The 15,706-nt window shown below is 44.5% G+C and overlaps 2 protein-coding genes across 4 annotated transcripts in view; both read left to right on the top strand.

Annotated features, from left to right (window-relative positions):
• Positions 1-15,706, top strand: part of LOC108095737 (furin-like protease 1, isoforms 1/1-X/2) — a 125,616-nt gene that overhangs the window by 61,766 nt on the left and 48,144 nt on the right. For all 3 annotated transcript variants that reach the window (XM_017196914.2, XM_017196917.2, XM_017196916.1), the window contains exon 4: positions 12,540-13,413. In XM_017196914.2, coding sequence (XP_017052403.1) covers positions 12,622-13,413 — 792 coding nt within the window. In that variant the 5' untranslated portion in view covers positions 12,540-12,621. The remainder of the gene's footprint in view (positions 1-12,539; positions 13,414-15,706) is intronic.
• On the top strand, positions 8,992-12,124 carry LOC108095646 (mucin-2). The gene is made up of 3 exons (XM_043208904.1): positions 8,992-9,007; positions 9,066-11,030; positions 11,235-12,124. The coding sequence occupies exons 1-3, from the start codon at positions 8,992-8,994 to the stop codon at positions 12,122-12,124; spliced, it is 2,871 nt and encodes a 956-aa protein (XP_043064839.1).

Here is a 15,706-nt window from a genome sequence, read left to right as displayed (position 1 = left end):
GGCTCTCATCCAAATTTGTCTAGTATTTATGATGCATAAATCTTTAGGGATTTCATTTGATTAAATGAGATTGTCCACTCCATGATTAATTCCGAATAAGATGTTCAACGAAAATATGTTTACCCGTTTTTTGTCTTATTCAAACTTTATTCCACGTGCTTCGCAGTTGCTGGCGCGACAAGAAAATTAAATTAAGCAGCTTGTAAGCTAAAAAAATACTTTGTTTTATTCATTTTTTTTTATGTCAATTTTCTCAATTAAATAAAAACTCTATCGTCACTTTTTTCCATTAAAAAAAACAAATTGTGACACAACAAATTCGAAAAATTGTCAGTTCCCGCTGGGAAATTCTGCAACTGGTAAATGGAAGCTGTCGTTTGTTTGACATTTCGCTAATAACTGAAAATTAGAGTTCCCACAGTCAGCGGAATTGCAGCTCTCAACAAAAAATTGTGTAAAATGTGTGTTGAGTGAAAAAAAGAAATGAAAACGCGCACGTGTAAATGGAGCAATTACAAAAGGGTGTGAACGGATAAAGAGGGAAATTCAGAACAAGGCTATAAATTTACCAGTTATTACACTTTTACCTATAGTAAAGAGTTTCTCGGTAGTTTCCGAAATTCTATAAATTTTAATTGATGGTCTTTTAAAAAATGTTATTGGTAGTATTGCATAGCTTTTAATTTTCATTAATGATCAGAATACTGAACTAGATTTTTTGATTGCAACAAAGTCTAGACATTTTTAGGGCACCCATTTTGTAAGTGTCAACGGCGACAAAAAAAAAACTCACAAAGCTGAATTTAAAAATTTGTTTACTTGTGCAATTCAGCCACTTAGAGTGGGCTTACCACTGGATTTTTGCATATGCATGAGAGCGGATATACGTAGTCGTAACTCGACAATATGGCGACACTAAGCTCCGCACTCGTGCAACACAATCGGCGCATTGAAGAGGAATTTGCGCGCTGGCATTTTTGCCGCATCAGCATAAAACACGAGGGAAGGGTCGGAATCCCGCTACTGATTATGAAGTATTGTGCAAATATTAGACTGCCAAGTAGCAGCGATGTAGATGTAGACATTTGTGCAGCCAAGCCCGATGAGGTTCCCCGAGCGCCTAACAAGCAATACCAGAGCATGGTCAACTTTCGAAACCCCTATTTGTCATGCAAATAACAAGGACAACGCAAGCGAAAAAGTTTAGCCCAGCAACGACAACATGAAGTCGGAAATTGTTACAGGCGTAAACTTTCTAATTGTCTAAATTACATAGACACCGCACAAACTACACCTACGACCTAATGAAGGGGTTGGGATTGGGGGGTTTGTTTGTGGCAATGGCACTCTTGTTGTGGCCAGCGGTGTGCTTTGTCGCAGCTTTTCAGCTTTGCGTTGTTAATTTTTATTGACATTGCCAGCTTAGGTTGCTTTAGTCAAGTCCTTGTTTGTTTTACATTTGTTCAGCATTAGGAATTGCCTAACATTATGTTCTAAACGTAAACTGGATTTTATTCCACAATAAAGTATAATCTACTATAAGCACTAAACATGTTATCTGGATTTTATATGACCTCCATTAAATTGAAAAATCCCTACGAACCCCGCGTGCATTATCCATTTGAGCAAGCAATTTCCATGAATTTCTCGTAAAATGTTCTCCGCTCTTTGGCAGTCACCCCAAACAAATGTTCTGCATATTTTTTGGGGCGTGCAAAAATTATTAGCGCATTGAAAACTTTGTTCGACAGTCTGTGTGTGTGTTTGTTTGTGTGTGTGTGTGTGTGCGGCTGTTTTGTGGCCCTGTCATTTGCCACTTTTGGCACATTTGTTGTGCGTGAACTCTGCTGCCTCACTCGGCGGCCTTCGGTCCTTCTTTTCCCCAGCGGAGCACTTGGCATAATAATGAAAAATTAATCGGTAAAAATCCGCACAAAAAGCATCCATTGCCTTGCATGCATTTCGGCGCCGGGCTTAATTGAAATGTCGACAATCGGCGACCGGGCGCCACGTCCCCAAAAGGTGTGAAGGTGGGGAGTGGCCAAAAAAGAAGTAGTTGGCTGACGAAAAAGAGGGCGGGAAAGGAGGCGGGAAATGGGAAAGGGAACCCAGCGAGCATGAGCGAATAGACACGCATAAATTTTGTACAAACAGGCGAACAAGGTCCCTGATAGCATGCAGCAAACTGTGCATACTAATAACCTGCAACTCGGCGGTTGGCCCTGGATTTTCGGTGGCCCCGCATTTTGCCCCTCGGGTAACCGATGCCAATGCCATCAGCACCACCACCAGTCACCAGTTCCCCAACCACCGCCACCGTACTCCATGTGGATTACTCGCCCAGTTCTTGTTGCTGTGTTGCTCGGGTTTTTGTGTTTGGCGGTTCTGTAACTGCAGTTGGCATCAAAAATTTGCGCATATTAAGTTGTTGATTTGTTGATTTCACTTGGCTTGCACGCTTGCCAACTCCACGAATTCCCACAGCATTTCTACCGCAGTAACAGCGATTTAGCCAGAGATGGCCCCGCAAATGTGTTGAGAGGATATTTCAAGCAATGGAGAACCACTATGCATTATCCGATTCTCTCTGAGTTGATCTGTACAAGATTCTTATATTTAAAGATTAAAGTACTTTCTAGCTAACTGGTTGACTTCAGAACATTTTCATTATCATTGTCAATGCTAATGCAGTCCGTCAAAGGAAAAAACAGCAAGGTGCTTCCTGCTACCTACACTTACTCCTGTTTTTGTGCCCCTTTGCCCACAATGACTTTCATCATCAGCCTCGGCATAATCTCTACTTTCTTCGACATCATCATCGTGGCGGGGCTGCTCACCTGTCCCGGTGTTGCATTACCCATCTGCATTTCCGCCGTGAGCGCTGCAACTGCTGCAAGAAATTGCTGCTGCCACATCCTGCAGCAGACACTGACTTTTCTGGATGGCTTAATAGCCTTTCCCGGGGTACAAAGGGTTTCCCGAGCGACTTGTTGAGTCCGGAGGAAAATACGCAATTTTCTGGTATCCGGTAGTGAAGCTCGATTACCAAACTTTTAGTAACTAGATAGGTTTAACTTCTGAGTAATAAAATGAAGTTAAATAATGAGAGAAATTTTTATTTAAAACAATGGTTGGTAAACCATAATAAAAAGTAAGAGCATTTTTTTTTAGATTTTTACAGATAAAAAACAATAAAAAGTTCTCTGTTTCTGTTAAATGTTTTGTTAAATGAGTGTATTATACTTTCGTCTTCCTCCTGGGCATTTGAAGTGTTCAAAAAAGAAGACATAATTGCGCTTTGTTTTATATGAGCAGCAAACTGAAGTTGTGAATGCAGCTGAGTTGAGAGAGTCATCGAGTAGATGGAGAGCTGTCAGAAAGGGTCCTTCTTCCCCATTTCGCCCGAACCCCTTCACTGGCGGCACTTGAGGTAGGTGCTGTTGCCTTCAGGCGGCTTTTGTTTTGAATGAAATTTGTAGGGAGTGCTTTATTCCTGCATACCTTAGACGCTCGCCTCTTTTTGTGCCGCCCGCCGGGTGCTTACATTAAGCGTTATTCAGGGCCCGGTGAATGGAATACCCACCCACAGTTTCCACCTTGAGAGTTAATTTCGCAAATGCAACGGCGGAGAAAAGCGGGTGTGACAAAGGGGGAAAGCCTTTCCATCGGAATGACACATGCTGGGATCGGTGGCGTTCTTTCGTTTTTCCTTTTCTTTCCGCACAGTTTGCCATCCTTGGTCATTTATCTTACGCCTCGGATGCTGCAAGTGACCATGCAAAATCAATTAATGCCGGCGAGGCACTCAAATTGCATTGCATACCGCAAGGCGTTTCACCGCCGGTTTTCCCCCCATTTCTCCCCCACTTTTCAGGGCCTCACTTAATCCGCATTCTTGTTTGCACATTAAGAAGCATTCCGATAGCCGAGCCGAATCGAAATTTGCATCATGCTGGGATGGGTAATTCCCATCGGTGGAATATATATTTTCGTGCGGTGCACAAACAATGCGAAATAATTAAAAATCCGTTGGTCCGAAAAGCACACGATACCATTTTCCTTCGGATAGCCAGAGCCGCATTCGTTGGTCTCATTACCGCAAGGATGAGGGTATTAACATAACTTTAATTTTATTGTTGCTCAGGTAAATTTGCCCGCCGTGGAACTGGTTGATTGACGACCGAGATTTTATCATAGCATGCATGGATGATTTTGCATTCAATTTTCCTTTGACTTTAAAATAAATGCGGGATTATATCTGAGTGTTCTTAATTGCTTAATGGTTTTTAAATAACGGGTTGATAGTGGTGAAATATTTTTACTGAGAATTTTTAAAGGAAGTGCATGCTTTTCTTTAATCTGTTAATTGGTATATTCTTTCTTATAGGAATAAGTGATTTTTAAGTACCTTATACAAGATATTTTTCCAACCTATTGTAAGCCTACTCTTTGTTTTTGCTCAAATGGCGCACCATTCTATCGCTGTAACACACTTCCAGCTGGCAATTTCGGGCACAACTGTACATCTGTGTTTGTTGACATCAAAGGTAACCCTCGAATCCCCTACTAACTTGGCCAAACCTAACGCGACCTGACAGCAGCTGGCCAATCCCCGACGTAAATTCTCGCACTGTCATCTGTCAAATCCATTTGGTGTTGCCTAGCCCGGCCAACTTTGGTACAGTCACCACCGCATTGCTCTGCAGCGGCAGGTGCAAATGGCAAATGGCGTTTCCATGCATTCGGCTGGCCACAAAAACGTATGCAACACCTTTTGTTTGGCGATCGTGTGCTAATACGTGGCGAAAAAATGGTTCGCCTTTGCTTGCCCTGCCCCTTATATCCCTTGTGCCCCTTCGCCTGACACTTTGCCATAGCTTTTTGTTATGCATTTTGTTTGGCCCGGGCTCTCTCTCTGCATTTAGCCTTCTTTTGGGCTCCACTCGGTCCTTTCTGCGGGCGTTAACCGAGCCTGTTTTGTTGTTGACTTTGCGCTCCAGTTGCCGGTCGCGAAAAAAAAGGATGCAGGTCTTGGGTCTTAGTGGGTGTGGGTGGTTATGTGCGGGCCAAGAGGGTGCCGGAATGAAAGCAAGGCGCGTGTGAGAGAGTGCATATTTGCCTTTGTGGAACTATCATTAAACAAGTGAAGCCACCAGTAGAAAACTGCGGAAAACTACTATACACAAGCCACCTCACAAGCAGCTCACCTCAATCCACCACACGAAACACATTAAAAGCGAGGCCAAAAGACAAATGCTTCTACACAAACAAAGCAACAAAGAACCTTTTCTATCACTGAAAAAAAGGAATACTTAAATGCACTTACTACAAAGAATAAATATAAGGTTATAAATAAAAAGGGTTTAAGTGAGGCAAAAAGAGTATTGAAATTCATGAATGTATTTTAAACGTTTATGGTATCTTTTTTCAAAGTGTAAATGCCGCCTTTTGACTTTCTAGCCTGCAGTTTTGTAGCCTTTTTAAGCTTCTAACTACCACTGCTTCAACTGCAGCTTCGCCTTTTTTTCCAGCCGAAGCAGCAGCAGTCTCTTCCTTGGCTTAATGTGTTTCAGTGCGGTATCCTGGGTATCCGAGCTAGCGATTTTAGCCCTTTCAGTCCTGCATTTGACATGGCGCTTTGCATGGAACGACGACTCCAGGAAGCAACAACACTCGCAGGGCAAACAACCACAAAGGATGCCAAAGCAGCAGCCAAGTGTCGGGCTGTTTGCCCAAAAAATGCCTCAAGGACTGTTAAACCGATGCCTGGCATTGTCATCTCTCTATGCTCTGCTCTTTTATTTCCCGGCGTTTGTTTTCCTTTCCTTTCTGAATCTTGTGGCTTAAGCAATTTAAGGATTTCTGTTGGGCATTTGAGTGATTTCTGATTGGTGTGTTTGTGGGCGGAAAGTTTTTTCCTACTGCAAAAAGCCTGGCTTGTTTGCTGAGTGAAAACAGATCAGTTTATGAAGCGAAAAACCATTGGGATGTTAGCTGGACTTTGGTTAATTGCTTGGAATCGAAATAAGAGGTGAAAAAGTCATAGTCTTTTGCTTTGCGTGTGTGGAAAAAAGTCTGAATATATTCATCGAACGAACTACATTTATCAACCAGAAGTTGCGCCAACCTCCGATTCGCTTGGAAGTTTACGAACTGAAACCTAACTACTTTCAGCACTTTATTGGTTGTCAAGCGATTTTGACCCCAAAGGCCACCGAATCGCTCCTTCTTGCCGCGTGTTCCCTTATAAAGTGAAACAAGGCTTCAATTTGTCTCAAGTTGTCAGGTCGTTTCGTTGTTGCTGCTCCGCCTTACACTTTCAACTCATCGCCGCTACTTTTCTCGCCCGGCAACTTTCATCAGGCAACTAGTGCTGCCGCTGTTGTCGGTGACTTTGACACCGTTTTCCACTTTTCGTTAGCATGTGAGCGAGCAGGGAAGCCAGCGAGTCCTCCGCACCTCCGCCCACTGCCACGCCTTCGTTGACATGGCACTTATTTTCTTATTATTAAGTATACGCTTAGTGGGCCTGCGAGGAGATGCTGATGCTGCAGCTGCGGAAGTGCGCCAAGTAATGATTACTTTGTGTCTGCCACTGACAAATGCCGTCAGTCAAAGTCAAAGTTGGCGTTGAAGGACGCAGGACAGCAAAGGAGAAGGAGCAGGAGCAGTAGCAGGAGCTGGAGTAGTCTACTGTGGATGGTGTTGACGATGACTCAATGCGGAAGGAAGTTCGAGCACAAAAGGTGCACAGTCAATGTAAAGGAGTCGCCGGTCTCCTCCGCTGCCCTTTGGCGTGTGCATCCATGTGCATCGGCTTTCGATGGGATCAGAGAGGAGTGGCAGTACGTTGACAGTCCATTTCATTGCCCAGAAAGTGAGCTGTAACGCGAGTGCAAAAAGAGTGCACACAGCCAGTTTTGAAATTCTAAAAAGGGCTCACGTTTTTCAGCTCACAGAGCTCCTTGTTCAATATTCAATATTCAGTTTCACCAAGAAAGTAATAAAATCCGCCACTCGTTAAGTACTCATACAATGTACGAAAAAGTTGTACAGGTTTTCAACGTTTTTTTTCAAAATAAAGTCTCACATTTCTTGAGTGATTTGATAAGATACGTACAGTTTTCCCTGCAAGTTTGCACGATCTTTGATTACAAGCTGTTTGTCTGGGGAAAAATGTTAAAATTCGATGGTACATATTGATAAAAAGATGCACTTAATAATCAAAATGATTTTCTAAAAAAGTATCTAAATCAAACCCCTCGTTCATAAAATGATAAGACCCTTTTCGAAAAGCCATTAACCCGCTTAAATGGTATTAAGAGCTTCAGGGGGTCCTAAATATATTACAAAGAATCATTCCGCTTTGGGTTGTGGCCGATTGAAAGCCGTCCCCACACAGAATTCAATTTCCTATCCACTTAGCCATTGATTACCATGGACCGAACACTGCACACCAACGGCTTCCGTCGCTGCCCGTCAAATCCGTCCAAACAACACATCGCCATCGTCGAGTTCGTCTACTTCAGACCCCCCCGAAAACGATCCATCTCCTTGTGCTTGGCATTTCCGCTGTCACTCGCTTTAATTACGCCCCCACTCCGGTCGACTTTCTGGTCGAGTGACTGGCCAAATCCAGAAATCCTCTATCAATAGATGAAATATGCCCGTCAATGCACTAGCCTCTGGCCATCATCAGTCATGGGCATATTTTGACAGTGGCATTAGTCGGAAACTTCGAGTCTTCTATCGGCCTCAGCTCCGCGTTGATTCTCATTTGCAATCGAAACTTGTCCACGGGTGACAATCAGTGCGCTAGTGGCTTTTGGCCAGCCATTCCGATTTCGGCCATAATCCATTCTGGCCTCTGGCTTGGCACTGCTTGTCAACATCCAAATGGCCTTCGTTTGCCAATTTCTCGCTAACGATGCAAAGTGGCAATCAATATTTCTTTTGTTGCCCTCCCAATTAATGGCAGATAAAAGTTCTTGTGTGCATATTTTGGCCTTGTACGTCTGCTCTGGCATATTTTCGCCTTTCGCAATAAGCCTAAAGTTTTGTATAGGGGCCCCAAATTGGTTATGTCAGTTGCAGGCAAATTGGCTTGAGCGTGTTCTAATTGGCTTGAGCGAGGAAATAATTAATTATTTTTATTTATCCTTCTTACTGGTGTTTCTCAATGAGAAAAGATAAGACACTCTGAGTTTTAAAAATTAATAAGCTTAATAATTTTTTATAACATCCCGGAGGAAAATAATTACAGCAACAAGTCTTTTTTGCAGTTTATTATTTTACTGCAATATTTTTTTTAACCATCTATTTGTCGCTTATCTAAGTCTTTAGTGCCAAATATAAAACAACTTGGAATTTGTAGAGCACAAGTGTGTCTCGACGTATAAATAAACACGTTCGAGGTATAAATAAACACTACCATTGTAATACATAAAACGGAAGGTCATGTTTTAATTTTAAGATAAGTAAGAGCGTGCCTTTTGCAAAATCTTTTTTATTGGCAAAGTTGATAAAACGAAAGCTTGCCGCCAAAGGCCGAATTTCTTCTGAATTTTGATAAGAAGTCTATCAAATGTGCTTAAATTAACTCTAACGTAAAAGTTACTTACTTTACTTTTTTTTTTTACTTATAAAGCAAATATTTTTTTGTTACGGCTTTACGGCTTTATTACGTAAAAGAAAGTTCAAATACAAGTTATATGTTGAATTCTAAAAAAATTTAATTTTAAAAAGCTTTTCATAATAAAAATCTCTTCTGTGATACTGCATTCGCAAATGCTCGCTTGATTGTGATAGGAGAGTGCGATACAGATCAAACTTAAAAAAGTTAGTATCTTTGCAAAATTTCGTTGGCCAATTTGTTAATGAGTATTTTAGCAAATCGAAAATTTTGCCTGGTATAAATAGACAGGCCAGTAACTCGAAATGCCCACAGTACCTTCTCAGTCTGGGAAAAGTGAACTTGAACCAACTGCAGACATGAGGAATATATACGGTAACAAGGCTTCAAAAAGTGTCGTCTTTGAATTAACCAATTTTCCTTTGGCCTGCAGCTTTTGCCCTGCTGCTCATTGCAGTCTCTGCAAACACCACCAGCGGTGCTAGCGTTTCCAGTCAGGGCCAACTCCTGTGCAAGAACAAGGCCAATGGCATTCGGGCCCTGGTGCCCGGCAGTTGCTCCAGGTTTTATGAGTGTTACAACGGGGTGGCTACGGAATACTCTTGTCCCAAGTTCTACGACTTCAGAAGCCGAAGCTGCGTAAACTACAACCCCGGTTGCACTGAGGGTGTTGTGGTTGCGCCAGTAGCCCATCCTTCCGTCCGGGATACCGCACAGCCGTGCAAGGGAGCCACCACCACGGCTCCACCTTGTCAAACCACCACTCCGCCCTGCGTCAAGCCCACCACCAAGCCTCCGTGCTCAGCCGCAACCACTGTGGCCCCAACAACGACGACAACCACTGAGGCACCAACCACAACGACAACCACAACAACTTGTGCCCCAACAACGACCACCACAACCACTGTGGCCCCGACAACAACGACTACCACTAAGGCTTCGACTACAACAACAACCACAACAACTTGTGCCCCAACCACGACCACCACAACCACTGTGGCCCCAACAACCACGACTACCACTGAGGCACCAACCACAACGACAACCACAACAACTTGTGCCCCAACAACGACCACCACAACCACTGTGGCCCCGACAACAACGACTACCACTGCGGCTTCAACTACAACAACAACCACAACAACTTGTGCCCCAACAACGACCACCACAACCACTGTGGCCCCAACAACCACGACCACCACTGAGGCACCAACCACAACGACAACCACAACAACTTGTGCCCCAACAACGACCACCACTACCACTGTGGCCCCAACAACCACGACTACCACTGAGGCACCAACCACAACGACAACCACAACAACTTGTTCCCCAACAACGACCACCACAACCACTGTGGCCCCGACAACAACGACTACCACTGAGGCTTCAACTACAACAACAACCACAACAACTTGTGCCCCAACAACGACCACCACAACCACTGTGGCCCCAACAACCACGACTACCACTGAGGCACCAACCACAACGACAACCACAACAACTTGTGCCCCAACAACAACCACCACAACCACTGTGGCCCCAACAACCACGACTACCACTGAGGCACCAACCACAACGACAACCACAACAACTTGTGCCCCAACCACGACCACCACTACCACTGTGGCCCCAACAACCACGACTATCACTGAGACACCAACCACAACGACAACCACAACAACTTGTGCCCCAACAACGACCACCACAACCACAGTGGCCCCAACAACCACGACTACCACTAAGGCACCAACCACAACGACAACCACAACAACTTGTGCCCCAACAACGACTACAACAACTACTGTGTCCCCGACAACAACGACAACGACTGAGGCTCCAACTACAACCACAACCACAACAACTTGTGCCCCAACAACGACCTCCACAACCACTGTGGCCCCAACAACAACCACCACAACCACTGTGGTCCCAACAACAACGACTACCACCGAGGCTACAACTACAACAACGACTTGTACCCCAAAAACAACCACCACCACAACCACTGTGGCCCCAACAACCACGACTACTACAGAGGCTCCAACCACAACAACAACCACAACAACTTGTGCCCCAATAATCACCACCACAACCACCGTAGCCCCTACAACAACGACAACCACTGAGGCTCCAACCACAACAACGACTTGTACCCCAAAAATAACCACCACCACAACCACTGTGGCCCCGACAACATCAACAACGACTGAGGCTCCAACCACAATAACAACCACAACAACTTGTGCCCCAATAATCACCACCACAACCACCGTGGCCCCAACAACAACGACTACCACTGAGGCTCCAACCACAACAACAACTTGTACCCCTAAAACAACGACTGTGGCCCCCAAAACAACAACAACCACTGAGGCTCCAACCACAACAACAACTTGTACCCCAAAAATAACCACCACCACAAACACTGAAGCTCCAACAACAACGACAACAACTGAGGCTCCAACCACAACAACGACTTGTACCCCAAAAATAACCAGCACCACAACCACTGAGGCTCCAACAACAACGACAACTACTGAGGCTCCAACCACAACAACAACTTGTACCCCAAAAATAACCACCACCACAACCACTGAAGCTCCAACAACAACGACAACTACTGAGGCTCCAACCACAACAACGACTTGTACCCCAAAAATAACCACCACCACAACCACTGAAGCTCCAACAACAACGACAACCACTGAGGCTCCAACCACAACAACGACTTGTACCCCAAAAATAACCACCACTACAACCACTGAGGCTCCAACAACAACGACAACTACTGAGGCTCCAACCACAACAACAACTTGTACCCCAAAAATAACCACCACCACAACCACTGAAGCTCCAACAACAACGACAACCACTGAGGCTCCAACCACAACAACGACTTGTACCCCAAAAGCAACGACAACTACAACCACTTGTGCACCAACAACAACGACAACCACAACAACTTGTGCCCCAACAACGACGACAACCACAACAACTTGTGCCCCAACAACAACCACAACAACTTGTGCACCAACAACAACGACAACCACAACGTCTTGTGCGCCAACGACAACCACAACAGCATGTGGCCCAACAACTAAGACAACCACAACATCCTGCCCTGACGCAGTGACAACAACCACTGTTTGCTCTGGTGATGTAACAACAACCACTGTCTGTCCCACAGCCGCGAAGGCGGTGGCCGCCACTCACTCGAACCGCAATCCCGTCCGCCGAAACCCCGTGCACCGTCTCCTTTGGGAAGTGGCTCAACTGGCGGGTTTCTCGTCCTCAGAATCCAAGGTGCAGCTTAAGGTTTCCTGCTACGGCAAACCCGACGGATTCATGATGGCTTCGCCCGAGCGGTGCAACGACTACTACATCTGTCGCCACCAGCGCGCCTTGAAGGTCAGCTGCGGTGACCGGTACTTCAACGGACTGAAGGGCATCTGCGATCTCCCCGAAAACACCAGCTGTGTTCAGTCCTAAGTGATATCTGCCCCAAAAGCTGAAACCCAAGAAACCATAGACATGTGACAATTAATTGTGGATCGAAATTGAGGATAAATTTGTATGCAGTGTTTAAGCGTACAACTATTAAAACAGCAATTGCTTTTAAAAGGCAATACAAAATGTGTTTTCTTTAATTTACTGGGTTCCAAATGAAAAGCAAAAATTAATCGTTTCCCTAGTCTTGGCGTCCTTGAATGATCACTCTTGATCCCTCTTTAGGTCACCACTGAAGTAACAAATAATATAAATTAAAATTTTTAAATTATTTTTATATATTTTGTTTTAGTTGTATGAGCTTGCTTCTTAGATAATAGTTTATAATTTTCTGTTGCTTTTACTTTAAATGAAATGTATTAAATGTTTTTTTTTTTTTACAATTTTCTCATTACAGCATCACAGCCCCACATTGAGCCACTCACAGTCAGAATTCCGAGCAACGTGCACAAAAACCATTCGAAAAATCATCACGCACAATGAAAAACGACGTCGTGCGATGGAGCAGGCAGCCAACTAGCAACATCAACAACAGCAGCAGCAACAGCAAAAGCGGCAAGAGCAAAAGCGGCAACAACAACAGCAACAACCACAAGCACAGAAGCAAAAGCAACAAATTAAATGCTCGACAATTAGGGCCACATGCTGGCAGAAGTTGTCAGCAGAGAGCCGCCGCAACAGAGCAAGAAGAACAACAAACAATCATTGAATGTGATATAGGAAATTTCAATTTCGATTGCAATTTATTCAAAACTAGTTTTTTAACGCAATGCAAACCGAAACTTAGTGGCAGCAGCAGCAACAGAATCATTTGCGGCAGCAGCAGACACTTGGCGAAAACGAGAGCCGTGCTGCTGTTAGCTCTGCAATTTAGTGCCGTAGTTTTTTTATGTAATTTTAATGTCGGTTTCGCGGCCGGAAGTGTGGCAACGGCATCGGGAGGCGGCTCAGCGCCAGTTGCACCACCACCCCCAGCGCCCTCATCCTCGCCCGCAGCAGCACCACCGCCGCCGCCACCGCCGTCGTCATCACTCAAAGTGGATCCAAATGGCCAGTCGCCGGTGCTGCCGCCATATGTCCTCGACTACGAGACGGGCGGCAGGGCCAAGTTGACGCCCAACAGCGGCAAGTACGGCCAATCGGGCAGCTCCGGGGGCAACAACCAACTCACCGGACACTACACGCACACCTGGGCGGTGCACATACCGAACGGCGATAATGGTATGGCCGATGCTGTAGCCAGGGATCACGGTTTCGTCAATTTGGGCAAGGTGAGCGAGTTAAGCAATCCTAATAAAATTATAATATTAAGAAAAAATATTTAGTACATATTTAGTATTTCCAATGTATACCACAAGTTCTCCCCCTTGTGCTACTTAAAAACTTCTGTGATGCACTACCACTTTAGCCATCGAAAAACATGTTGGATTCTTAATCCCGCTTCGTTTGTCAAAGAAGTTCTGGCCAGGACCTAAAGCAATACCCAGCGAGACTCGTTAGCCAGTTTAGCATATGATTAGAACACTCAAATGTGAGACTATTAAAAGTTTGCGCCACCGAAGAGAAGTTTCTCGTTATGGAAAGAAGCACTTTGCTCTGGGGCAGCCATGACTGCTGATATGGCAGAGCGCACCGGACAAACTTTCAGCTGAAATCAGTGTTCTGCCGTTTGCATCCTCTTCTGCAACCGTGCACCGTCTGCCCCGTCAGCTCTGCTCACCTGGCTGCCCGTCAGTCAGGGAAAACATTGGGGGGAGAAAAGTGGTTTGGCAATGCGGGCACAGGTGTTGCCGCCGGACAAGTTTAATCTGAGAGCATTCCGACCATGTACTTTCAACTGCTACTTTGATACACACACCTTCGGCTTCTCCGGTTTCCCTACTCCGCTCCCCGGCAGAGACGCGAACCCGCTAAGTGACTGTCAAGTTATCCTGGCAATGGGAATGGCCAGCACAAATGGAGCTCAAATCGCCTTGTAATGGCATCGTTTGCGATAAAACAAGGCAGCTGGATGGTGGATAGATGTGCGCCGGGAGTGGAATTGCTTCAAAGTAAGGATTTACAGTTGCTTGCTGTAAACTACACTGGCAGAAACCGTTGTAGGTGAAAAGAACCCTTTGAAATTAGTTGTGACTTTGTTGCTTATTTATTCCAGTAGATGTGATAGCACACTCCCTTTTAAAAATAATAAAATATTTCAATTCAAAGGAACTAAAAATGTTTCTCTTCAAGTGTAAAACAACAACTATGGCGAACATCTACGAACGGCATTTGAAAGTAAAATGCATTCCAAACAGTTGTTTTTGCGGCTGCCAAGGGTTAAGTCTTGCTCTCACAGTTTGAGCTCCAAATGGAGCCCAGCATTTGGTTTTCAATTGGGGAACGGACCGACACGCAGGTGGCTGATGTAAAAAGCCGGAGCCACGAAAAGCTCAACTGCGTCGATTTCCATTATGCGGATCCCCTTTGTTGGCGGATCGAGCGAAAGACCGGCAAAGTGGATTGGGTGGCAGGCGGTTTAAGTAGCCTCCGTGTCGGTGGAAATTAGTATCACTCACAATGCCGCCTCCGCTCTTTCGACCATTGACTTAATTGGCAGAAACAAAAAGCGGAAAATTTAATTTATGAAGGCGCGCACACAAAACTTTTGTTAGCACTCCCAACTAGTTGAAGCGGACGCCAAAGCCCCAAAGTCTCCGGCGAAACGTGGCAGATGTCTGGACGCGGGCCGCGAAAGTTAATTGAAAATTAATTTTAAATGGCATTGTTAAAATGAATCCAACTTAAGGCCGACCTGAATGCGAACAGACACCGACTCTCTGCAAATGAAATGTGCTATTTTGCATAATTAGATGACGCCCGAATCGCTTGTAAAACTGTAATGAGTTGAGCGCCGAGCGGAAGTGAAAATGAATCCTAGACTCTTTGCCTTACTTACGTTTATTAATTGCCAACTTGATTGCTGGGAAATGAGAAATGAGTAAGGTTAGTTTGGGCACTGGGTATTGCAATGAACATTATTAGCAATAATATTTATTTTGAATTTCATTTTGAGTGGAAATTTAATAAGAAACCTGATAGACCTAGAAAAAGTTCTTTAATACTTTTTGTTTGTGAATTGCCTTTTTTAAGTTCATATATCAAACAAAGTACTCAAGAAATACATTTATTGTTCTCTGCTCGCACCTTTTCAATTGAAATTAAATGCTTTGGTAACCCCTCAACCTGAACCTTGTTACGCTTTGATTCATCCGACACAAACTTCCAACCCCTTGAACTTCTGGCCCACCTCCAAACATTCGAAACATAACTCGTCTAAAGTGTTGCCAAACATTTCGCACTTGTTCGTGTTGCTGCTCTGTTTCTCATTTATTTTTTTGTGGGGGCGAACAAGCGTTGAAAACTAAAAACTAAACTCGCTGCGCAAACAAGTTACAAGTGCCAAACAGCAGCAGCAAGCTAGAGCAAAAACAATTAATAAAAGCATAAAGATGAAGTAGTAGGACGCGAGACTTTTTGCCATTTGCCGTAACAGCCAGAATTTCGAGATTTCAAATTGAAACT

The sequence above is a fragment of the Drosophila ficusphila genome, unplaced genomic scaffold (genome assembly GCF_018152265.1).
Source record: "Drosophila ficusphila isolate 14025-0441.05 unplaced genomic scaffold, ASM1815226v1 contig_791, whole genome shotgun sequence".
Taxonomy (NCBI): domain Eukaryota; kingdom Metazoa; phylum Arthropoda; class Insecta; order Diptera; family Drosophilidae; genus Drosophila; species Drosophila ficusphila.
The sequence above is the reverse complement of the archived record's forward strand: the minus strand, read 5'-3'. Positions and strand labels throughout refer to the sequence as shown.